General features: G+C 35.2%; 1 protein-coding gene across 1 annotated transcript; it reads left to right on the forward strand.

Annotated features, from left to right (window-relative positions):
- Window positions 1-622: 622 nt before the first annotated feature.
- LOC113520582 (arf-GAP with coiled-coil, ANK repeat and PH domain-containing protein 2) lies at window positions 623-26771 on the forward strand. Its single transcript, XM_052891715.1, is given in 21 exon segments — window positions 623-821; window positions 905-1021; window positions 2094-2125; window positions 2128-2266; window positions 3106-3190; window positions 3623-3766; window positions 8840-8935; window positions 10135-10394; window positions 11957-12073; window positions 13079-13270; window positions 13744-13850; window positions 14581-14669; window positions 14820-14914; window positions 15482-15625; window positions 16160-16230; window positions 17168-17308; window positions 18161-18318; window positions 21064-21177; window positions 21411-21517; window positions 22458-22606; window positions 23542-26771. Coding segments are annotated over 21 exon segments (2430 nt in total). The 5' UTR covers window positions 623-768; the 3' UTR covers window positions 23562-26771.
- The last annotated feature ends 646 nt before the right edge of the window (window positions 26772-27417 follow it).

Consider the following 27417-nt stretch of genomic DNA (forward strand, 5'->3'; position numbering starts at 1 on the left):
ATCCCAATACTAACGGCACCCCACAACTAATATTGTTCGACTACTAATTTCATTTCTTAGTAGTTGTAACGTGCGAGTCGACACGAACTTAGCTGAGTTATTTCAATCACGGGAATGTTTTTTTTATGAATGGGCAAGAGTTTTGCCAATTTATATGTAGTAAACAATATAAATTTTTGATAGTTATAAAGAAAGTAGTAGGAAAGTATACTTTATAGTAACTAATTATTATATGTATATCGGAAAAGAATGTAGTTTATCGCTGTTTTTGAAATGAATAGATTTTTTTGGCTTAGGTTGAATATTTTCTGTGTTTCGCTCATGTCTCTATCATACCTTATCACCTACTGTTTATTTATTATTGTAGTAGTGGATACAGGGGTGGACTATGGTGGTACTAGTAGCACATAAAATAGAATTAGTTAATTGTCAATTAAATACGAAAATAAGTATATTAATAATTTTGTAGTTAAATCATGAAATTAATATTATTCATTCAACATAATCGATTTGCGCACCGCTATTTGCAAGTACTTGGCATGAACCTACAAGTAAATGTCAGATACCTACATGTCATTCATCGAGTTAACGAAATAGCAGTCATTCCGAGGTGTCATATACGTCAATCTATTTAAATTTCAATCACAAAAGGACAGAGAAAGGAAGGCACTTAATGTTTTTTCTTTACACTTGTTCTATTAAACTGAATATTTTATAAATTATTTCTATGTGTTTCTTAAACAAAATAATACTGTATATAATATAAGCATGAAGCCGTTAATAGATTTTGATGAATGCCTCAGGGATTCTCCTAAATTTAGGTTTGTAATCAATGAAAGTTGCTAGAAAGTGAAATTATTTACGTGTTGTGAATTATAATAAATTAAACAAATTATCACTTCAGGGAGCAACTTGAAACAGAAGAAGCTAGCATTGATTCATTGGAACAGAAGCTGGATAAAGTTCTAAAAGCTTGTACAATAATGATAGAATCAGGCAAAACATATATGAGTCATAGGGGGTAAGTGATTTGTGCTACTTCTACGTGTGTAGTGTATTTTTATCATAGATATTATAAAAAATCCTTATAGTAACATAGATTCCTCTTTACTTCGTAATCATAAAATGTATATTTTATTTATTAATAGTGTACTTACCTGTTCAGTAAGCTACATGCTCAGTAAATACTTAAAATGGGAAATACATCTATTAAGAATAGAACCAAATACATTAATAAATTTTATGAATCTCAACTGTAATAATCTATTGTATTGGTTTTTTTTTTTTTTTTGTTTTATTTAATATGTTTATTTATTTGAAGAAAATTTTATGGTAATTATTATTATTAATTAACACAGCAAATGAAAATTGCCAATAAATTTGTGTAATGTATATTGGGGATTTAGTACTAATTAAGCCATATATAATAAATATATTATTAATGTTTAAATTGATAACATTAATCTTGAAGATTACCCTAGATTCGTTATATCTTTATGAGCAATACAATTTTTACAAGTTACATGAATATAAATTTTATATGTAACATATGTTCTATATCAAAATGTCTAGCATTTAGTTTTTTGAAATCTGTAAACAAATGACAATGAGAAAATAGCTACAGCTGGCTGGAAATAGCTACAGCCAGTATTTGTTCCTTTAACTTGCATGAACTTGATGTACACCTCTACATATAATTTGTGCAAGTTTTAATTTTTAATATTTTTTTTTAAATAGTTCTGAACTCTATAAAGATCAGATATCAATCCCAGATCATTATAACCTTATTTATTTACATTAATTAAAGACTATTATATCTACATCCAGCCAATTGCCATGCTTAACAATTGATTAGGTATAGATTCTTATTTATAGATTTTGTTCTGCACCAACATACTGTATTTTCTACATACATGAAAATTATTAATTTTATGAAATGACAACAATCATAGTTTCTTTAATAATATTTACAATTAAGTACTTTATTATTGATTTCTGTATATAAAAATAATACTTTATTATTAAATATAATCTAATATTTATAAAAGCAATATATTGAAATATACATATATAATAAAAAATGTTTATTACAGTACATTCACAAATGCACTGTGGGATTTAAGTGGAGCTTTTCTGAAGATGCCTCAGTGATGGCCACACTCAACCGAATGATTCATGCACTGCAAGAAATGAACAAGTTTCATTCCATACTTTTGGACCAGGCATCGAGAACTGTACTGAAGAATCTCACAGCTTTTATTAAAGTGTAAGTTCTATTAATATAATAAATGCAAGAATTTGTAACGATAGATGGATGGATGTTTGTTATGCTTTCATGTTAATATTACTGCATGGATTTAAATGAAATATAATAAATAGGTAGGTTATATCCTAATTTGGCATATAGGATACGTTTTTTTTAATAGCAATAATAATTATGTTTATTTATTTATCTCACAACTTTTTTGAGTACAATGAGACACTTAAAATAATACCATATATACATCAAAGTTGTAGAGAACTGGTGCCTGAACTGGGTATCCGAAGAAGCCATATACCAAGTCACCAGGACCCCTCTCTGGCATGAAACACTTTATGGTAATATGTACAATGGAGAATTCAAAAGTGGTTAGGAAACTTTATGTATTAATTCATGTGGATGAAGCCACAAGATATAGCTAATATTTTTTATATACATGGACTTAAGTACCTCACAATAGTATTTTGGTAACTGCTATAATTGACTGTAGATATTACTCAGCATTTATCCCTACATCTAATGTCAAAATAGTCATGATTCTTGCAGAAATAATTATATTTTTTCTAATTATAGTTTTTGTTATGTAGCTGTATTATATGATATACAAAACAAATACTTTATTAATGAAAGTGGTTAATTAGACATAAAAGTGATTGTTTGTATTGAATTATTCATACAATCAATTGATAAATTGCTGCTGACACTCAGACACTTTAACATCCTGTTTAGGACTTTTGTCTGTACAATTTATAGAGAGGAAATATGTGATTGTTTTATGTTGTGGAATTGAATGTAAACTCTAGGATGTTTATGATTTAGGTTAATTTTACATTACATTGTTCTAGTGATATCAAAGGAGTCAGAGAAAGCAAGCACCATTTTGATAAAATCTCGAATGATCTTGACATAGCTTTAACAAGGAATTCTCAGGTGAGATAAATATGTTTTATATTTTAGTTTTAAACTTTTTGTATTCAATATCAGTTGCATCTAATTAGTGGTATATGTTACTGTTACTAGATACAGTGTCAAAGTTTATTTAAAAGAGCTTATACTCTCAATAAACTCAAAGTTTATTTTTACTTTGAATGCACATCTACATAATATACTGATATTAAGTAGTTATTGGCTTTAGCTAAAAAAATTTACTTGTTACTTCTTGATAATGTAATTTTTTATAGGTGAATGAATTTTGGATGTTTCTTAAGTATTTTTTAAGTATGTCATTTACTATTACAAACAAAAAAGAAATCAAATCTTTCCTCTTTATAATATTAGTTTAGATATATTTAAGAGGATTTGTTATATTTTGTAATGTAATTTATAATGAATTTTCTAACAAAGTCAATGTTAATATTGTAGGTGTCAAGACATAAGTCAGCCGATGTGGAGGAGATAATGAATCTCTTGGTGGCGACGCGCTCTTGTTTTCGGCACACCGCCCTCGATCACGTTCATAAGATTACTATGCTACAAACGAGGAAACGCCACGAAATACTAGCCACTGTAAGTTAATCATTGATCGATATGCCTGTAATTAAAGACTTATATAATTTTATTATTAAAAGTTTCGTAATTATGCATTATAATAATGTTTACAAGAAAAGTGGTTATTGCGAAGAAAAATGTACGTGTAGACAAACGATTTCGCATTCAGAATTTACATATTTTCAATCCTATGTATTTATGAAACATTTATGTGTTTTGTCACGATAGAAGTAGCTATTTTTTTTCTGAAGCAAAATGTAAGGACTAGAATTCTGCTATTCACATCGGCTTCCCATAACCGGCTAGGCCAAACGTTGTCACGCACACTTTCGCTTTCTATATTTGTTTCGTAATTTTTCATTGCTCATCAGTCATATACAACGTGTATTCGAAACATAAATTCAGACAATTTATTATTAGCATTACCTACAAATTCCATGAATTTGTTTTTTTATAAATTTATTTTAATTCACATTTACTAACTTAAGTTTAACTTCTCACAAAATTTAATATATACATTTGCTATTTATAGGCGGTTATATAAATCAATATTCGAATTAATGTTTGAAGCTTTTGAAATAGTCGCGTACTTTATGCATCAGAGAGCTTGAAACTGGAATAATACCTGAAATTACAAGGTGCGGGCGGAGGCATAATACCGTGATCCATACGAAGGCAAACTTTGAGGCACCATGAGGGTCACAGTGTATTCTATTTGTGGCACTGTTCATGCTTATAATTTTAATTTTCCATAAAAAATAAATATTAAATTCATCGTATATAACGAAGGTTTTAGATAATTTGTAGTATAATGAGAATAACATATATTTAACATATAACTATAGATTTATTTTATATATAACTATAGATTTTGTTAAGTCTTATTTATTTATTTATTTACACTTTATTGCACCAAGTAAAAAGAGAAATAACAAATACAGTAAATATTAATGAGAAGTGATACAAAAGGCGGCCTTATCGCTAAGCAATCTCTTCCAGACAACCTTTGGGTAGAGGACATTGAGAAAAAGACAAAGAGTAGGTGGTGCACTATTATATAAATATTATCATATACAAACATATATAGATACATACATACATATATACACATACATATATAATATATACAGAATTAAATATATACATAACATACACATACTTAACAGCACACATACAACAGAAAAAAATGACGAAGGAAAACGAAGAGAGAACACAGGAAAATAGTACTAAAGTGAGAGGTAGTAAGATTTAACAGAGGTTTTGAAGCTAGTAAGAGTTTGAGCGCACCGAATAGAGGTAGGTAGTGAGTTCCATAGACGAACGAAGTCTTATTTCTTTTGTTGATAAAAATATTCCCATAATAATTTTATCGACCACCTACAACCAATAACTAACACGGAACACCTGCTGACAGTCAAAAATGATAATCACAATAGAATTCCAATACTTACTCATAATCTTAACTTACTTAAATTTAAAGAAGAAAGGAGATTTATTTATTGTAGAATTTTAATAACTGAATGGTAAGCTCTCCATTACTTATTATTGTTTTAAACGGTTACTAAAATTTTATAGTAAATAAATCTTCAGTGTAGTTTTGTATATGATTTATCTATATTTCCACGGGAAAAGAAAGTAAGAGATTGCTGTAGATGACGGCTAATAAAAAATAAACCGGTCTTTTACTAATTGAATTCAAAGCTGAGGGTTCCGTATATAAATATATATGCGACAAAATAACCTTTATTGCATTTCTCATACAAAGTAGACACCTAATGGTTATTATTATTGCTACTAAAATTTGTAATTTCTATTTTGGGGATTAATTGTGGTTAAAAATGAACTGCATAATTTTGGTTTTTTTTTATACTACTTATATTGTCAAACAAGCTGACGGCCCACCTGATGGAAAGTGGTAACGGTCGCCTATAGACATGAGCAGTACCATGGATTAACAGAGTATTCTGTTTTGCCTATGATACCCCCATGCGTTGCCATTCCTGAGAACTCAGGTGTTATTTCTTTGTACCCTGTAAATTTACGCTATACCCCACCCTTCAAACCGAAACAGCCATGCAAACACAACTGCTTCACGGTAGAAACATGAATGGGACAGAGGTACCCAAGCAATCGACTTTTGTACAAAGTCTCCCTCTGGTAAATTCTGGTTTCTGGAGGTTTTGATCATTTCTCGAAAACGGTGCTAGTTAGAAAGGACTTTTTATTTTATCTGTAATATTCATATATACCTTTATAAAGATTTCAAATATTTCACTTCAGAAACCTAGGAGATAATAATTTTTTGCTTTTTACATTTTCGATTATAACTAAAAAACTACGCAGCATAAAAATAAATAATAACCTATTTTAGTATTAGCGGATAAATTTAGAAATATTTGAGTATATGTTTTGAAACGACTACACGATTCCAAAAAAGTTGTATATGGACTTGTGTAAAAATATTTAATAAGTTAAATCATTTTATACTATAGAATTTAAACCATAATACCAATTAACAAGAATATATATTGAAATGTAGGGTATGTAACTAGGTAAGGTAACAAAAAAAAATTTCATTAGTAGTTACTGAGATATAACACCACAAAGGAGCCCCCTTTGTACCTTTTTGGTGCAAAACCCAAAAAAAAATGAAAAATTAAATGCATTTAATGAAAAACTTTTAGTGCTTTCATTATATAAAAGTAACTGATGATAGTTATATCTATTATACTGTCGCTTCAAATTCGAATAGATAAATTCGCATGTTAAGCTATAATAAAGATCCGAGGTCATAAGATGTACCAGCAGCTATAAACAAGGAACGTTTTCGTTATAAATATTACAATGCTTCATACATATTATACAGTAAAGCTTGTATGACGTAATACAGATCTTATATACAATATTATATCTGTACATTAAATTTAATTACCTAATTACGACCCCAAGGTAAGATGGCGCACATTGCAGCGGATCTTCCTTTGTACGCTTAGTTGCGCTCATAGCATGTAGCAATGCCTAATTCTGTACCTTAGGTATACAGCATAAAGTCTAAGTTTATTTAATTACTTGCTATAGTAGGTATTACAATTAACGTAATACGTGGGAACTTGTATCTACTTATGCATTCGTTTTGTATCATGCAATATCATAAAAACATGACTCATACGTTTTGTTTATATCACATAGAGAATTTATTGGCATCATTTGCCTTATTTTATAATCAAATCACAAAAAAAAACTATGAAACTAATTTAAATTTGTAATAATTATTTATAGTTTTTATTTAAATATTCGAAGCCAAAGAATTATGGTTTCTAACAATCTATTAGTTTCAGGGTTGCGATTTTTATCTAAAAAAATGCATTCGTACAAAAGGTTTATATTATTATATATATATATATATATATATATATATATATATATATATATATATATATATATATCTATATAAATATTATATCAGTATAGATTAGTAAGGATTCATATCACTAGGAGCGGCAATCAGTTGGCGCTCCACGTGTCAGAAAGTAAACTGTTGCCTACAGGAATGTCACTGGCACGCCGTACTAGTTAATCTCCATAGATTAGTAGCCCTACTGTTAACAGTAAATCTTGTTAATTTACCACGACGAAAGAGAAATTCCTGATAAGTTCATTGCGATGCGTCCACTAACCTTCATCTCTCACTAGTACCTCGCCTGTATATGTCAAGGCCACAGACGGGGATACCATACCATTTTCATCACTTAAAAAAACCATAAATAGTACATTCAATATTAATTAATCATTAAGACATAAATAGTACCATGAGCATCTAAGAATAAAATGTTATTCTTCGTGCTTTACCATTCCAGAAGATTAAAGTGTGTTATACCTCTGTATGTAATAACACACATAAATTTAAAAATTTAAATGCAATAAAGATTTATTGTATTTAAATCGTAAGAATTTATTCTTCTATTGAAACATAGCCATGCAAGCGTAGCTTTTCGCTTTACTTTTTTTTTGCTGTGTGTTTACCTTTAAAACCAAACACCTAAAGACATGAAAAAAAGTAGCTGAAACGGCCATGCCAACTGTAAAGGCGATTCGTTTATAATTATACCGTCTTGAAGATTTCGGGGCGATATTAAAGTTCAAGTCGAATTGACTTCATATTTACAATTAAAAATTAACAACCTCGATAAGTTATCTATTATCCTGCTATCGCATTACTCATCGGTACAGTTGCACCGCCCAAATATGAATTTCAATATCGTTTTGTAAGTTTAACACTTACTAGCGAGGTTACATCCATTTGTTTGCAAGTAATTCGCGCGCGACGTCTACCGGCGACAGTTATGTATTGTGTTGCTCAAGCTATTCAATAATTTTGTGTAACTGTGTTTATACTTGACTGAATCTATGACGAATTTTGAAACATTGGTCATCATTTCGTGCAGGCGTCTAGTGATTATAGGTATATTTGTGTTAAATATAGATATTATTTCATAATAGATAAGCCTCAATAAGTATTTAATCTTCTTTAGTATAATAGGTTCTGTTTTTCTTTGCTAATTTTTAATTAAACTTTTACGTACAATGATACAACAACAAAAAAAAAAAAGAAATTTAATGTTTTCAGTGTCTTCTTTCATTCCTATTTGAAATTAGTCTTATTCTATTCACTAGTAGAAAATTAAAAGTCAAGACAGTTATTTAATGCAATAAATAAATTAAATTGATTATGCACTTTGTCCTCCTGTAAACCAATATTCTTGTATATAATAAAAAAAAAAACATTTTTACTGGATCATGTATGGACTCTATTTTTTGCAATTTAATGGGTTTATCTTGTCGAGGCAACTAATTCGTGTATCTTTCTCCGACCAATTCTACCCTAGACTCTCTAACGCGACTTGTGACTTAGCTTTTACTATGGAATTTATGTTAATACAGAATTTCAAAACTCGAGCCACAGTAGTGTATAAATGCCATTGTATATCAGTATATTCTGAACTATACTGACTGTATGGTTATCCATGGAATTATAAAAAATGTATTCATCCAGTATCCCTTTATAATAATTAAGAATATTTTTCTTTTCAGTTCCTATCATATCTGCAGGCGTGTTGCACTTATTATCACCAAGGAGCCGATCTTTCCGAAGACTTAGAACCATTCCTCAAAACAACAGCTGAAGAAGTATGTACTAAACCATTTTTTATATACAAAAATATACAATTAAAATAGGACTTGCTTATTTAAATAGCCGGATAATTTGTTAAATATGTAGTTAATTTTATTTTCGATTGAATATTTACAATGCCCTATAGGGTTCTTAAGACATGACCATAAAAATGCGATTAGTCACAAAGTCTTGACAATATGACCAAACAATTTTGGGATCACGCTGCTCTGTTGTTTTGGGATCAGGTTGCTCTGTCAGGGGGATCCACGAGGAGGTGACCTGACAGAGTATATTGCTAGCAATAAGCCTGCTAGTCCACATAAATAACAACCCCCCCCCCCCCCTTAGTCTATTATATAATATACCTTTTGTGGGTGTGTGGGTATAAAATATTCAGCATTAATAAAGTACTATGATTATTATTGAGAAATGGGCTTTGTCGGGTACAAAAATTTGTAATACTGCAACCCCTGTGATCTACTGTGCTCGCCCTTTTTTTAAAGTTCGCCGCCAATTCCTGTCAGTTATAGGAATTTTAAGATTTTTTTTTTGTAGCGATGTTTTTATCTCTTCAGGATATAGTATATACACTATAATATATTTTCTGAAGAAAATATATCTTTTTTATACTACTAAAGTGGCAAACAAACATACTACCCGTCTGATGGTAAACGGTTATTGTAACCTATGGACGCCTGCAATACTAGGGGTGTCAAGTGCGCATCGCAGAACTTGAGGAAACCTTAATGTACCTTGTGTGTGTTTGTAAAACCTCATACTGTAGTCTCTAGTGAAAACATTGTTACAGCATACAACTACTGCTGTTACTGCAACCTAGACATAAAAAATACAGCCTTTAAATGAAGCTGTTAAAATATAAAATAGGAAATTGAAAACTTAACCACAGTCATTACATTTAATAATTTAATTTAATTACTAAATATGTACATCAGCATGATCATTATTATATCTTTCTATGTCTTCTTTAGATTCATGTTATGTATTAATAATAAAAAAAATGAATGGTACTTTTATTAATAGAAAATATAATTATACTGTCTATACACACATTTTAGCATCACTGTCTGTCTATGTGTATGTGTATGTCACATATCAACATTTGATTTCATGAAGCGAGAAACCGAGAGTGGTCATTAGAAAAACTATTTTAATAACGCTTCCAAGTAATAAACGATAATGGGTGAATTTTCAGGTATCAGCAATGCGTAACGATACCAAAGCGCTCGATAAAGAGATGGAGAATCGTCATACAATCGTCAACAGTAAAGATACAGTGTTGCCGAGTTGCAAAGCGAGTCAACAGGAGAATGATACCAAAGACGGCCTACTGGGTACACCCTGTCTGAAGAACTTGCCCAGAATGCAAGGGTACCTTTTCAAAAGAACGTCGAATGCGTTCAAGACGTGGAATAGAAGATGGTTCTATTTATATGATAATAAACTCGTGTACAGGTATGCATCATTCAATTGATTTGTTTCGTATTCCAATATTTACTTCAACCAACTACATTTAATGACAATATCGTTCCATATTTTTAAATAACCTACTAGTTAATATATATTAGTATAATTTTTTAATTAGTTTATTAAGAAATCAAATATTACTAACTTAAAAAAAAAAATATTTTTGCCGCTATACAAATAGTGTCTGATCGTAATAAATTTCATAATCGAAACTTTTAATAAAATTTTCATTTTTTTTTTAATCGAAATAGAACTGAAATTTATAAGATTCTTTTCTACAATAAAATTATTTCATAAACTTAATTGGTTTAAAAATATTTATATTTATTTATGATAAAAGAAAGGCACGTATTCCAATAAGAAAATAAAATGACAAGTTTGGCAAACAATATTTTTATTATCGATCGTTATATCAGACGTATTATCAGATATGGAAAAATAAGGAAGTATGTAATGTCAATTAATTTTATTTATCATTTGGAAATATATAATTGATACAAACGTTATTCGGTGGACATGGCGAACTCGAAACTAGGAGATTATAATTAATGTTTCAAATTGTAGGATAAGGCTAATAGATGAAAACTACAATATGTCTATATAGCGGGAGCTACACAAAAAAAAATTCTGATGAGTCGAGTGATATAGAAAATAAGTTTTCAAATGTAGTTTTTGTAATTTCACTGTCATATATCAAAATACAGCCATGCAAGCACACTTGCTTAACAGCAGAAACACGAGTAGGACAGAGGTACCTACGAAAATGATATATTGCAAAGTTTCCATCTAGTAATTAATAAATTTAATCACTGTCTGTACTTCTGCCTTCCCTTCTGGAAAAGCATAAAGTATTTCGTATATTTTAGTCACGTCGCAAGGTTATGATTATGATTTGTAACACGTACTCACGCCATAAAATGTATGTGAGTGTGCGTGACTTCTATATTTGAATTGATCATACGTCGTCATATGTTGATTATATAAGGAAGACGTGATTATTAGAGTGGTAATCGTAAACATTGTATTTGGATTTGATGATGATTCCGTTTGATGTTATTACCTAATTTTAAGACGTAACTTTCAAGTGATAGGAAACACCGATAGTAATGCAACTTAGTCGACCAATACGGGAAATTGCGGTGGGGTTTCCACCTGCAACAAAAATACTTAAATCTGAGTATTTTTGTCAGTATGTGGCAATGTCGAGGGTTACATACACCATGACATAGTAAACAGTGGACAAATTCTTCTGAGTACCCATCAAATTCTTCATAAGGAATTGCAGTCGTGAACATTTTTTTTCTTTTGGCTATGTTAGCGGAAATTAGTCCATTTATAACTACTAGGATCGAATGTATCTATTTAAATATTACATAATATAGCTAAAGATCGAGTTTTGATTAAACAGTATGTAATGTAATACAGAGAGTGGGAGGTTCGCGAAAAACCAGAACTAGACCAATTTAAATAATTTATTTATTATTGAACGTTAATATATCTAGATGGTGTAAATGGCGCAATATTGATGTAAACAATATGTTGTGTTTAAGGAAACGCACCGGTGAATTGAACGTGACCGCTATGGAGGAAGACTTGCGTTTGTGCACCGTGAAACCGGTGCACGATGGCGAGAGGCGCTACTGCTTTGAAGTGTTGTCACCTTCCAAGTATGTATAATCATCCTAACAATCTATTAACATCCTACTGTTGGGGACAGTCCTCTCGTCTAAGGTAAATACGTAGATTATATAGATAAATCGTCAGTGTAAAAATAGTTCAAATAGTAAACAAATAGCATCGGATTTAAGCTGCTTGGATTAAGACACATGTTTATTTTTATAATAAAACACGTAATTTTTTCAGTGTAGCAAAATATTTTTTATGCAACTTAGAATGGCAAACAAGCTGACGGCCCACATGTTGGAAAGTGGTAACAGTCGCCTATAGACAAGCAGTACCATGGACATAACAGAGTACTGATAACTAAGATAACATACATACTGTTTCGCCTATGATATACATAATATGAATATGTACATGCATATATTTTTTTCGTTGTTATTGTTTCGTTGACAAAAATCAACGAAAACTTTTTTAAGTTTTCAAGGATTATATATGTAAGATATAATCTCAAATATGAATAAAAATATTTAGTGAAGATAGGCCTCTTTATGCACCGTTTACTCTGTTTCGTCACATATATTCGTAAAAATTTTATAATATAATAGCATTATAGTATAAATCCGGTCTTATACTCAGCCACTAAATGATTCACGATAGTTATTTTTTATGCAATTTGGAATAGCAAATATATTGTACAAAATATACACTCCATTTGATGAAAACTAGTTATCATCGCATATAGACAAGACAACAGAGAATATACTGTTGTCACAGTTACATGACATGCTACCTCTCTTGTTATTTTTTAAGGACCAAAGTGGTATTGTGTTATTTCTCTGCGAAATCCCACTCATTAATGAAAATTTATTATTCGTTAGATAGATAATTTATTTATGTTACTTACAGCACACAAATTACAATACAAACATACACATAATACACAGTAAAAGAGATAAAAGAATGGAAATAAAAAAACAGCAAAAAATGAATAATAATTATTAATAATAAAAAACAACAAGTAATAATAAATTTTCATTATATTTTTATAGAAGTCACATGCTTCAAGCTGATTCTGAAGAAATGCTGAACGCGTGGATCTCGGCTTTGCAGAATGGCATTAGGTCGGCTATACAACAGGGTCAAAGCCGCGATAATCCTGACTCGCAGCTGGTTCTGGTACCGGACGATAAGCCCAGCGACAACAAGCATGCTGCTGCTAGTGTCCGCATGAGGAAAGTGAGGTTAGTGTTAAAAAAAAAACAAGGGAGGATTTAAGTGGCATATTACACTTTCGTATATATTAGGAAGATAGGAAAATTTTAAAGTCATATAAACAGTATTTGTTTATGCCTATACCCCACACGATATAACATCTTATCGATATTGAATTGAAAGCGTGTCACTAGCTAAAACTACTAAACTACTACTATAGAAATTTGAAAAACTAGTTGCATAAATAATATGCTGTCCTTAGTATCCTTAAAACGAAAAAAAAAAAGTTAAAACATAGAGTTCTTATTTTAAAAGAAGAATATATAAATTGTAATAGAAAATTAAACAAGTAGAACAATGTTATAACAATCTAATAAAATACTAATCTGCATCTTAAAATTTAATGCTTGAATCGAAAGAAACGATAGGTGGATATCAGCAGGGGGAATCGGGTATCTACTACAATATGTATACAAACACACAGTGAATAACTCTTTTCCAGGATCTGGGAACAATTGCTCAACATTCCCGGTAATAACAACTGCTGCGACTGTGGCGGCCCCAACCCGCGGTGGGCGAGTATCAACCTCGGCATCACATTATGTATAGGTGACTAATAATAACATCTGTAATATATTTATTCACGAAACGAGGGCTATCGCTACACAATAATTTTTTAATTTATTGTGTAGTTAAAACAAAAGAGACTTTATACAAAAATCGTTTGCCTGGGTACCTCTGTCCCATTCGTGTTTCAACCGTGAAGCAATTGTGTTTGCATGGCTGTGTGTGTGTGTGTGTGTCGGTTTGAAGAGTGGAGTATGGCGTGAATTTACTGGGTACAGAGGAATAACACCTAAGTCCTCAGTAATGGAAATGCATGGGGGGAAACAGTACACTCTATTATGTCCATGGTCTTGTTCATGTCTATAGGTGACGTTTACCGCTTTCCATCAGGTGGACCGCCAACTTGTTTGCCATTCTAAGTTGTATAAACAAAAAAAAAAAAAAACAACTGCGGTCCTTCTACAAGGTGTTATTATAGGTCTTATGTTTTTACCCAGTACAAGAGGCAGGCCCTCACCGCACACAGTAAAGCTTATGTAACAGTTTGGACTTAGTAATTGCCATAAATTTGATTTAATATCTACCATTTAATTCTCAAATGAATTATGATTTTGTAAGCATCATAGTATTTAAATAAATCATTTAGTAGTTTAATTTCTACTATTAAAAGCAGTGAAAATAGTGCATTACTACCTCGATTAAAAAAAAAAAAAAACTATTCGAAAATAGTCTATTGTATATATCCATTATATATTTATATTATTTGTTTTAGAATGTTCGGGCATACATAGGTCTCTTGGAGTGCACGTCAGTAAAGTTAGATCACTCACATTAGACGATTGGGAACCAGACATAATAAAGGTAAAAAAAGGATTATTAATATTTTGTTTTATTTTATTTCATTTCGAATTGAAATGTAAGTTATACTTTCAAGTAATTTTATAATAAATCCCTTGGAAATATTTGTGTTAAATAAAGGATCTATTAAAATCTGCACCATCTATATTACAGGTAATGGCGGAATTAGGCAACAAAGTTGTGAATTTAATATATGAGGCAAACACAGAAGGCACTACGATCACTAGGGCCACGCCAGATTGTGACACGTAAGTTGATAGATATATTAGCTGTATATAGTGATTACTTGATCAATATTTATAAAAATAATTATTGCAAATGTTTTTTTAGAGAGACTACGGGAGTCTCTAATTGAGATCGATCAAGATTCGAAAGTCTTTGTGACTCTGACCAGATCGCTTGATATATGGTGTTTTTTTATACTACGAAGATTGCAAACAAACATATAGTCTGTGTGATAGTAATCGATCACTGTAGCCTATGGACACCTGCTACACTAGGGGTGTCACATATGCGTTGCTGAATCTGAAGAAATCTTAATACACCCTTATTGAAGAACTTTTACTTAGAGTTTTCTTCTCTTGTACTAATGTATTGTGGATTGTTTCATTAGTCGTCCCTTTGGGATTAAAAAAGAGAGAGAAAGAGAATATGCTCTATTAGCATCACACATTTTACATTCTAAAAAAAGCAGTGGTGAAAAATACGTTATTTTGTCCACACAAATAATGTGTAAGACAAATAGGATTATACATGTTTAAACTCTATATTGTAACTACATCACATAAAGCACGTATCTTCCCATCCTTGTATAGTTCAGTACGTGAAGCGTGGATCCGCGCTAAGTACGTATCGCTGTCGTTTGTCAAGAACATAGTGAGCGCGAGCAGTGTGGAGGCGGGCTCGGACTCTCCATTGCGGAATGGACGACGCTGGTCGGTACGGCGCGCTCGCCGCAGGTACGTGTGCAAATTATGATAAAAAAAAAATACACAAAAGCAATCTTCGAAACCTTTTTATGTATTTTTTATCAGAATAAAATAAATAAAAAACATATTTGTTCAAGTAAACTTAATTATATACATAGTGATTTTTTATGAATCTATCGCTCTATCCGGAATGTTATTTTAGTTGAAAAAAATGAGCATTCTTGCTCAGTCTTGTTGTTGTGTGGCTTTTTTAAAACAATGTTACTGGTGTTTAAATATTATATTAATTTTAGGGAACTAAATATTCACCGTGTGGTCCCGGCATAGAATAGGCCGGTCACCCTTTCCTTTTCAGTGGGTGTCGTAAGAGGCGACTAAAGGCAGCAGTGTCCCTCTTAAACATCTCTAAAGACTAACTGCGATTGCTAATTCGCCTGCCAAGTGTGGCAACTACTGGTATATCCCCCCACGGAGAAGCCTTATGTTCAGCAGTGGAAACTTAAAGGCTGATATGATGAAATAAAATTATTAATCTACTAATTTTCCATTTCAATATTTTTCCAGGGTACGGGCTGCCCCCATTGTACCTGAGACTATTAATGATGAGAAAAGTGACGCTAATAGTGACACGAGTGGTAAATACTTTTTTAAATGATTTGAAATATTCAATAGAACAATCTCAGATTATATAGATAGAGCATTGAGCTTCAAAAACGAGTCTACTATTTGTCAAATTAGCTAACTCGTTTTTTTATCAGTATTCTATATATTTACGCATAAAGTATATTATGATGGATTATTTAAAAAATAAAATAAGTGTTTATGCTTTAAAAAGATGCAGAAATTGTAAGACCAAATAACACTATCTATATAATCCAAGAGAACAATACAATGAATAATATGTATAATAACATTTATGTAATGTTTTGTAATAAATTATACAAATAAACAAATAAATACAAAGTGTGTGCGAGAGTTATGGTAATGCATTTTTTAATACAAGCCGTGTGATTCATAGTTTTTCTATCTAAAATAAAAACCGGTTAGATGCGAGTTGACCCTACATGCCGAGGTTTCCCTACATAAATATATAAATGTGAGATAAGATGTTTATTATTGCATTTCTCATACGAAATAGATAGTTAATAGTTATTATTACGGATATTATAATTCGTAATTTTTTATTTTTTTATTTTGGGCCATAATTGTGGTTAAAATTTGAACCGCATAACTAAGCCTATTTTATAGGTTTTTGATAATGTTTCGTATACGGTGCTAGTTAGAAATGTCGTTTTGTTTTTCCTGTAATATAATATTTGCATATACCTTTATGAACTACATTCCTTTTAAATTTTCACGAAATTGCTTTGTTTCGAATAACTGACGTGTTGTATTATTTTTATAATATTATTTTACTCGATAACTGTGATATACATACATTAATGATTATTGGAAAACGGAAATATCAGATTTTTATCTTAGTAATAAAGCAAACGGAAGGTATGTATTGTAGCTTAAATAAGTAAATTTTTCACAGGCGAGCCTGTAATGAATTCTTTTAAAATAAACCAGGCACAGCGTCGGAGAGTTCGGCTAAAAGCGACGAAAGCCCGGTGCTGGTGATCGGCAGTGAGCTAGCAGCGGACCGCGCTGTCGATCTCAGCCTGCCCTCTGATCACGAGTCCACCGAGGGCGAGGACGCTGACGACTTAGGTACTATCGCTTTTTCGCTCTTTATATTCTTATTGTTAACGAACAAACTCACTTTGACGTTTATATTATTAGTAGGTATGTTTATATTTACATATTACATGTAATATCTACCAATATCTATCAATACCAGAGGGAGACTTAGTACAATAGTCGTTTGCTTGGGTACCTCTGTCCCATTCGTGTTTCAACCATAAAGCAGTTGTGTTTGCATGGCTGATTCGGTTTGAAGGGTGGGATATGGCGTGAATTTACTGGGTACAGAGGAATAACACCTGAGTCCTCAGGAATGGCAACGCATGGGAGGTATCATGGGCGAAACAGTGGACTCTGTTATGTCCATGGTACTGCTCATGTCTATAGGTGACGATAAGCACTTTCCATCAGGTAGGCCGTCAGCTTGTTTGCCATTCTAAGTTGTATAAAAAAAATTCTAAGCTTAGCGTTTTTATGTCTGTCCGTCGTGTCCTGTTCTTAGATTATATAGGTAGAGTGTCTTCATAGAAATGCTTCAAAAAAACGGGTCAACTTTTTCATACAATTTTGCGTTATAAATAATCCTTTATAAATTCTATATTTATTATGTCTTATGATTTTTGCATCTTTTTAATGTGTAAAATCTCATTTTATTTACTATATAAGTAAATATGAATACGTCAAGGTAAATTGTTTGCGGAAGTATATAGAATAATAATAATAAAAAAAAACGAGTTAGCTAATTTGACAATAAACTGACTAAAAGTTGACCCGTTTTTGAGGCTCGATGCTCTATCTATATAATGTAAGGATACTTTAAATACCGGGTAATGCGAGCAAGATAGCGGGTATGAGCTAGCAATGTGTACGTGACGGCAGGTGCGGAGGAGATGTGCGGGCTGTCGGCGGGCGCGGTGCTGGCGCGGGCGGCGCGCGCGCACAACGTGGCCGTGATGCGCGGCGCACTGGCCGCGCGCGCCGACCTGCACCACCGCCACCACCGCGCCCGCACGCCGCTGCACGCCGCCGTGCTCAGCGTACGTACGCGACACTGCATCACGCGCGCGCGCGGACACACGCACGCACACATACACACACGCGCGCACAACGTGGCCGTGATGCGCGGCGCACTGGCCGCGCGCGCCGACCTGCACCACCGCCACCACCGCGCCCGCACGCCGCTGCACGCCGCCGTGCAGCGTACGTACGCGACGCGCGCGCCGCCGCCGTGCTCAGCGTACGTACGCGACACGCGCGCGCGCGCGGACACACGCACGCACACATACACACACGCGCGCACAACGTGGCCGTGATGCGCGGCGCACTGGCCGCGCGCGCCGACCTGCACCACCGCCACCACCGCGCCCGCACGCCGCTGCACGCCGCCGTGCTCAGCGTACGTACGCGACACTGCATCACGCGCGCGCGCGGACACACGCACGCACACATACACACACGCGCGCACAACGTGGCCGTGATGCGCGGCGCACTGGCCGCGCGCGCCGACCTGCACCACCGCCACCACCGCGCCCGCACGCCGCTGCACGCCGCCGTGCTCAGCGTACGTACGCGACACTGCATCACGCGCGCGCGCGGACACACGCACGCACACATACACACACGCGCGCACAACGTGGCCGTGATGCGCGGCGCACTGGCCGCGCGCGCCGACCTGCACCACCGCCACCACCGCGCGCACGCCGCTGCACGCCGCCGTGCTCAGCGTACGTACGCGACACTGCATCACGCGCGCGCGCGGACACACGCACGCACACATACACACACGCGCGCACAACGTGGCCGTGATGCGCGGCGCACTGGCCGCGCGCGCCGACCTGCACCACCGCCACCACCGCGCCCGCACGCCGCTGCACGCCGCCGTGCTCAGCGTACGTACTGCATCGCGCGCGCGCGGACACACGCACGTACACACACGCGCGACACGTGGCATGCGCGGCGCACTGGCCGCGCGCGCGCGCGCGCGGACACACGCACGCACACATCACTGGCCGCGCGCGCGCGCGCGCGGACACACGTACGTACGCACACACACACACGCGCGCACAACGTGGCCGTGATGCGCGGCGCACTGGCCGCGCGCGCCGACCTGCACCACCGCCACCACCGCGCCCGCACGCCGCTGCACGCCGCCGTGCTCAGCGTACGTACGCGACACTGCATCACGCGCGCGCGCGGACACACGCACGCACACATACACACACGCGCGCACAACGTGGCCGTGATGCGCGGCGCACTGGCCGCGCGCGCCGACCTGCACCACCGCCACCACCGCGCCCGCACGCCGCTGCACGCCGCCGTGCTCAGCGTACGTACGCGACACTGCGCGCGCGCGCGCGCGGCGCACACGCGCGCGCGCGCACACACGCACGCACACATACACACACGCGCGCACAACGTGGCCGTGATGCGCGGCGCACTGGCCGCGCGCGCCGACCTGCACCACCGCCACCACCGCGCCCGCACGCGTACGTACGCCGCTGCACGCCGCCGTGCTCAGCGTACGTACGCGCTCAGCGTACGTACGCGACACTGCATCACGCGCGCGCGCGGACACACGCACGCACACATACACACACGCGCGCACAACGTGGCCGTGATGCGCGGCGCACTGGCCGCGCGCGCCGACCTGCACCACCGCCACCACCGCGCCCGCACGCCGCTGCACGCCGCCGTGCTCAGCGTACGTACGCGACACTGCATCACGCGCGCGCGCGGACACACGCACGCACACATACACACACGCGCGCACAACGTGGCCGTGATGCGCGGCGCACTGGCCGCGCGCGCCGACCTGCACCACCGCCACCGCTGCACGCCGCCGTGCTCAGCGTACGTACGCGACACTGCATCACGCGCGCGCGCGGACACCGCGCCGCGCACGCCGCTGCACTGGCCGCGCGCGCCGTGCTCAGCGTACGTACGCGACACTGCATCGCGCGCGCGCGCGGACACACGCACGCACACATACACACACGCGCGCACAACGTGGCCGTGATCACGCGCGCGCGCGCGCACTGGCGCGCGCGCCGCCACACACGCCGCTGCACGCCGCCACTACGCACCACCACGCGCGCGCGCGGCACGCACGCACTGGCCGCGCGCGCCGACCTGCACCACCGCCACCACCGCGCGCACGCCGCGCAGCGTACGTGCTGCGTGATGCAGCGCACTGGCCGCGCGCGCCGACCTGCACCACCGCGCGCGCGCCGCTGACACGCCGCCGTGCTCAGCGTACGTACGCGACACACACACACACGCACGCACGCGCGCGCCACGCACACACTGCCGCCACCGCGCCCGCACGCCACGCGACACGCGCGCGCGCACACGCACACATACACACACGCGCGCACAACGGCCGTGATGCGCGGCGCACTGGCCGCGCGCGCCGAACCGCCACCACCGCGCGCGCGCTGCACGCCGCCGTGCTCAGCGTACGTACGCGACACTGCATCACGCGCGCGCGCGGACACACGCACGCACGCACGCACGCACACATACACACACGCACGCACGCATACACGAACCGATATCGTATTCGGGCTTACCATTCATTATTTACTCAGAAGAAAAAATAAAGTAATTGTGCTTATTATTGAAAATTGCATTTTTTAAATTTATATTTATATTTTTTAAAAAAATTATATTTTTCTTCAAATCCACATAATGAAAAACAACTAACATTTTGTATTCTTTATAAAGATAGAATTCGTAAAATGAAATTTGTATTGTCACTACGAATATTTTACGTATTATTTTAGGGTTCCGTGATGGCGTGTTCATTCCTGCTGCTGAACGGCAGCAAGCTCAACTTACAGGACGAAGATGGCAAGACTCCACTGCATCTCGCCACTGAAGCTGGACACACGGGACAAGTAATATTTCTCATATTTATTTTAAATGTCTTTCATGTATGTTTCATATACACTATCGGGACTTAACAAAAATTCATGTAGTATTTTTTTTATTTCAGAACGATCTTTTGTGTTAATTTAAAATGTAATCTATTAAATTTAATTCAAACTGTTTAACTGTTTATTGACTATAATCCAATTTAAAAAAACTGTCTAATTGAGTAATGTTTCTAATTCATTTATTGCATGCACAGGTATGCCTCTTACTGCGGTACCGCGCTGATCAATCGATTGTTGACAACGAGGGACAGACGCCCCTTGACATAGCCATCAAACACGCAAACGCGGATATCGTCACACTGTGAGTGCATATATTAGCTATTATAATTATACTGTAATAACAATTAATTATTTTCTAACTAATTAATTATTATCCATCCACTGTTGGACATAGGCCTCCTTCATAGACTGCCATAAGGAACGATCCTGTGCCACCTGCATCCACTGATTCCCTGCAATGATTTTGAAGTCGTCACTCGCATCTAGTGGGGGGTCGTCCTACATTGCGTTTGTTTGTACGGGGTCACCACTCAAGAACCTTTCTTTCCCATCGGTTGTCGGTTCTTCGAGCTATGTGACCAACCTATTGCAACTTCAGCTTGCTTATCCTTCGAGCTATGTCGGTTATATTGGTTCTTTTGCTAATATCTCCGTTCTATCACGCAAAGAAACTTCGAGCATAGCCCTGTTCATAGCCTGCCGAGTATTTTGAAGCTTTTGCATACGGGCAATCGTGTAGGGCTAAGCTATATTTTGACATAAATTTAGCTTGAAACTTACTGTGAAATACCACAATTTTTAAAACAGTGTCCATTAGTAACGAAATGTTATTAACTAATTAAAATCTAGTTTATTAACTTGTTCGACGATTACTGTAGTGCAGTGGTAGGTATGTGGTGCACTGCTTTGTATAAATGAGGTCGTAGGTTCGATTCCCAGTCGAGCCAATTACGAAACATTTTTTTCTGAATTGACCCAGCTTTGGGTGCTTTCGATTGTGCTACCAGGTGTTCGTTGACTGGTTTCTCATAACATATAGTATCCTAGTTTGAGAACCAGCCAGATTTATGTGATTGTGTGGCAATTATTAAAAATCTACCACGTAAATAAACTGAGAAACTATGTTGACTGCAAGTATATCTATACGCAACGGTTACCACTTTCCATCAGGTGGGCCGTCACCTCGTTTGCGATTTTAAGTAGCATAAAAAAAGATATTGAAATAAGCTATACTTGTGAAGGTTGCGCCTGACGAAGCTGAACGAAGAGATGCGCGAGAGTGAGATGTCGTCCAACGACGACACGTACAACGAGGTGTTCCGCGACTACACACAGCTCGCGCACTCGCATCCCGAGCGACTTGTACGTGCCAGGCACAACAATAACGAAGGTATCTAGCGTATATGTTTTTAAAACATTTTATTTATTATTATTAAATCAGCCGTTAACTTTCCATTACTGAACATAGGCTTTTCCCATAACAGGGTTTTACCAATAATTGCCACGCTTGGTTAGGCGACCGCTGTTATGCTTGGTAATGTTTTAAGAGGGATGCTGCTGTCCATTCCTCCACCATTACATTCCCTTAGTTGTCTCTAATGTCACTCACGGGAAGGAAGAGTTTGCCCATTCTATTCCGGGACCACACGGCAATCTTTTATTTAAATTACAGTATATACTAGTTAGTGAATAATTTTCATAATGGCGTCCGTCTCGAGATGGCGCACCTTTTTTTTAATCCCCTTGATAACTTCAACTTATCTGTCAATTTCCAAAAACAATTGAACATTTTGTAATGTTTCTAAAAATACTCTACAAGCGAACTTAAAAGATAAACTAAGTTATAAATTTAGTAGTAAGTTAAAAAATTTTGCACTTCATATTTTGCTTCAGATTTTTTCAAATACATTCTTGCCATCAAAATTTTAATAATCAGTGACAGCTTTACAAAAATATTACTGCATGATTAACGCATTAGTTCGCTGGCTGAGAACTTTTTAAATAATAACTCAGAAGCATTCAATGTTACATGTTCTATGATTTGATAAAAGTTCACATTGTAGAATAATATGAGTACATTGTAATAACCATGGTATCCCAAACTGCCAATGCATTGGTATTCCTGACAATTATGGTGTTATGCTTCCATGCCCTGTATTTTCACTGTTATATCCTATGGATCAAACCAAAACACAGCCATGTAACACAGCTACCTCATGTGGAACAGATTCAACAACTAAAATATGGTTTACTAAATGTTTGTAGTTTTTATGTAGTTCTTATTTTATAAATAATGTATAACTTTTTATTGTTTGTTTGTGATAGGTGAACAACCGAGTGAATGACCAATCAAAAATAACGTGCGGCGACGTTGGCTGTGGTAATTATTCGACGACATCGACTGACTGCCTGCTTTACTTTGTCTAAAATATGTGTTCCGAAAGCCGTTCAGCTTAGTGACACTATTGCGTATATATTTATATTGTTACTCTTTTTAATTGTACCTAATAAACATTGTCTTTCAATTAGACGTCAATTTATTGTGCTTGATTTTAAATCAAAAAGTATTTTAAATATGAAAATTTTATAAGACTGAAGCTTTTCAGTCATTTTAAATTTCGCTGTGTGATTTATAAGTACTGCAGAAATTTGTTCTTTTATATTTTCACGATTGATGACGTTTGCTGAACAGATTTGGATGAAAATTGTGATAGTTTAAACTTTATAGATGGATAGGGCATGTGACGTCATTAAAGAATAACGCGGATGGCAATATTATTACATTTTATTTACACATCGAGTTGATGGTTGCAGCTTTTATATAGCTGATGAAAATCTAGTAACTGTGTATTAGTATGCCTATCCTTCAATAGCATATTTAACAAAAAGTTAAATTCTATAGTAATTGAAAATAACTGATATTCAACTTTTTTAATTTTACTTTTTTTTAGCTATTAGATAATTTTAAAAAATATAGTATTTTTTAATAAATTATTCGACATTTAATTAAGTTATTAAAATAGGACTTGACTATAGAATTATCATTAACCTTTTTAGGCGATTACTAAAGTTTTGTTTTTAATATATAAAATTTTATCTAAAAAATTTCGATTTTTATATCAAGCATAATAATAGTATACATAAAGTGACGTTCATAATCAGTTTATGTTCAACAAAAACTGATGTATAGGTTAATTATAATATTAATATTTTATAATGATCTCCAGTAAATTGTACGAGGCTTTTTAAATATCGTAATCGAAATTTTTCTGTACTCATACTATATATACATGGTTATTATGATTTATTTCGTATACCCAGTCGAGTTTAATAGGCGTTTCATGCTGCGGGCGCAATATTAAAGCACCAGTACGATTTCAACGGCCGAGTTATATGAAATTAATCTTTTGATAATCTCATAAAATGACTTAACCTCTTGATAAAATACAATCATAGAATTTTTTAGTACTATAATGCACATAAGTAAATCAATTAATATATTTTATGCTATTAAGAGGTTTTGTAAGACTGGTTTGTAACATCTAATTATCTACATATAAAAGTTCAAACAAATAGTTCTCAATTACAACGAACTGAGATGATGTAGAAACCATTATTTAAAATATATTTTTTAAATATTTTGAAACACTTGTTTTGAAATGATGCATATAGACGTAAGTCTTGTGCTGTAAACATTTTAATAGTGTAAAATATGTAATGTTGTGGCAGTACTGATTGCTTTCGAGTATTAAATTTTCTTCGAAGTTAAAATAAATATACTAGCGAGGAATGAGCTAATTCCAAATTCGATATCAAATCTGAATGTGTGTAGGTGTGAATACTTGCGTCTGTGTGTGCATATGTACGTGTATACGTGTGCGTGCGTCCGTATGAGTATGTGCGTACATGCGCGATTGACTTTGTTTGTCAGGCAAAAAGATAATTTGTTCGAGTGAAATTGTGTAAAGTTCTTTAATTTAGTACTCTAAGGCAATTGGATTGGGCTTTCAGACTTTGAATTTTATCGATAGCATGTCATTTTTATGATGACATATATATCATATTGAACTTCTCTATTGTATATTAGTCGAATACTGTCTAATATCAGTCGTATTGTTTATCACAGCTGTAATAAATATTAATGGCCATATTTGTTGCATATTGGTGTGATGTATTTATAGCAAACCAAAGATTTGAGTATTCATATTGGAATACATTATAATAACTTTTAATTATTGCTTATTTACATAACGATATAATGGCCTATATTACAAATTATTTTATATAGTTAGATATCAGTGTATGTGAATGTGGCATTATTAATTAGCTTTGAGTAAATTTTTGTATTAAGAAATGAATTAAAGAAGAGATTATTGGCAACGAACACATGAGAAATGCTAGTTATAATCTTTGATGATCTTATATTTATTTGAAATATCAAAGCAGTACACCATTTAGAAGTGATAATCGTTATTTAAACCATAAACAATATTATAGACACCACGTAAGATGATAGAATATCTAACATATATCTCATATGTTTCCTTGTTTATTTAGCATGGCAATAATAATTTCAATCGATTGTAAAAATTTTGTAAGTTTAAAATTTAAATTATACAAAAGTGAAATACCTGATGGTAATTTAATTTAAATTCTAGATATCCAGTGCATGTAAGAATCGAATTATTTAAAGTCCTTAAAAGTGAAATGTAAAATGCCCATTATTTGAATATTGAAAGTTGAAAGTTCGTCAAACTACTTCAAAAAGAAAGTCGTTCATAATTCGATTCAATTTGTATTTAATTATAGTTTTTTTTTTTTTTTATTTATACGGTTTGTTACTTTAGTGTTTGTCTCATTTGTATGAGATATATACTAGCGAGGAATCGGCAAACAGAAATTGTTTTCTATTAATTTTTTAATATTTTTTTTTTGCAGATCATGATTTCTAATTATATTTTCCATCCCCAATTCCATTTAAACTCGCATAACCAACGAACGCCAAAAACACACAACAAAGAACTAATCAACATTCCATATAATATAATATAAAAGCCATCGATTATCTCACTATCATTCCGAAATGATGTTGCATTTGAGTTGTCAATTTGACGATTTGGTTTATCAATTAAATTGAATCTCAAACTATGATGTAGAAATTAAATATTTTTTATTATTATTTTAACATAAGTAATAGATTTTAACGATATAATATAAGTAGGTATTATGACTATTTCCACTTGCCAATTTTTCCTATTAAAATCGATTCTTTTAATTCGACGTATATATTTACGTCATTACGATGTATCTATAAACGAGTATACAATTTTTATACACAGCCTCACTGTTTTGATGAATTTATTATTATTGTAAGTCTAGCTAATACATTGTTAATGTTTACGAAATTGTATGTAATCATATTTGTACGATAAAATGTAATTGAATGTGTTGTTATTTGTTGCCTATAAATTTTGCACCCGTTTTGTTTGCCCTATATTAAAAAAGTAAAATTAAATTGTAGAATGAGAATAATAAATAATATTATCAGAAAGTCTATTTCGTCTATGCCTAAAAATTTAATACATTTTGGCATTGTTACTATGAAGGTTCATATTGCAATATCGATGAATGACGTCGATGCCTACTGTTTGAAACATTTATACATTTTAATGTGTGATGAGATGATTCTAATAATAATAATACGATGAGAGTATTTGACTTGTTGAAATCGAAAAGTGAAAAAAGAATTCCATAAAATGGTTATTTTATGACCCGCTATATATATATATATATATATATATATATATATATATATATATATATATATATATATATATATATAGCAGGTCATAAAATAACCATTTTATGGAATTCTTTTTTCACTATAACCGTAAACAATAGTAGTACAGTACAGTACAGTAGTACATTTATAAAAGTCAGTTTTACATCTACCATTGCATTTGATTTTCCATTTTACTGCATATGAACTTTTTTTTCTTGATCTATCGATTATTTAAAATGGTTTTAACTGAGTAAAATATGCAGAATAAGTAAATCTATAAGAATAAATCGTAAAATATAACAGGTATTAGAAGAAAGTTGTTCGGATTATGTATGTATTATAAGTGGGTAGATGTAAATTAAATAAAATTATTATTCTCTTCATTTAAAACACAATGGTACTTTTAAAGTATTTTACTA

This window comes from Galleria mellonella, unplaced genomic scaffold, assembly GCF_026898425.1.
Source record: "Galleria mellonella isolate WM207_F2 unplaced genomic scaffold, CSIRO_AGI_GalMel_v1 utg1432, whole genome shotgun sequence".
In the NCBI taxonomy this organism is placed as follows: domain Eukaryota; kingdom Metazoa; phylum Arthropoda; class Insecta; order Lepidoptera; family Pyralidae; genus Galleria; species Galleria mellonella.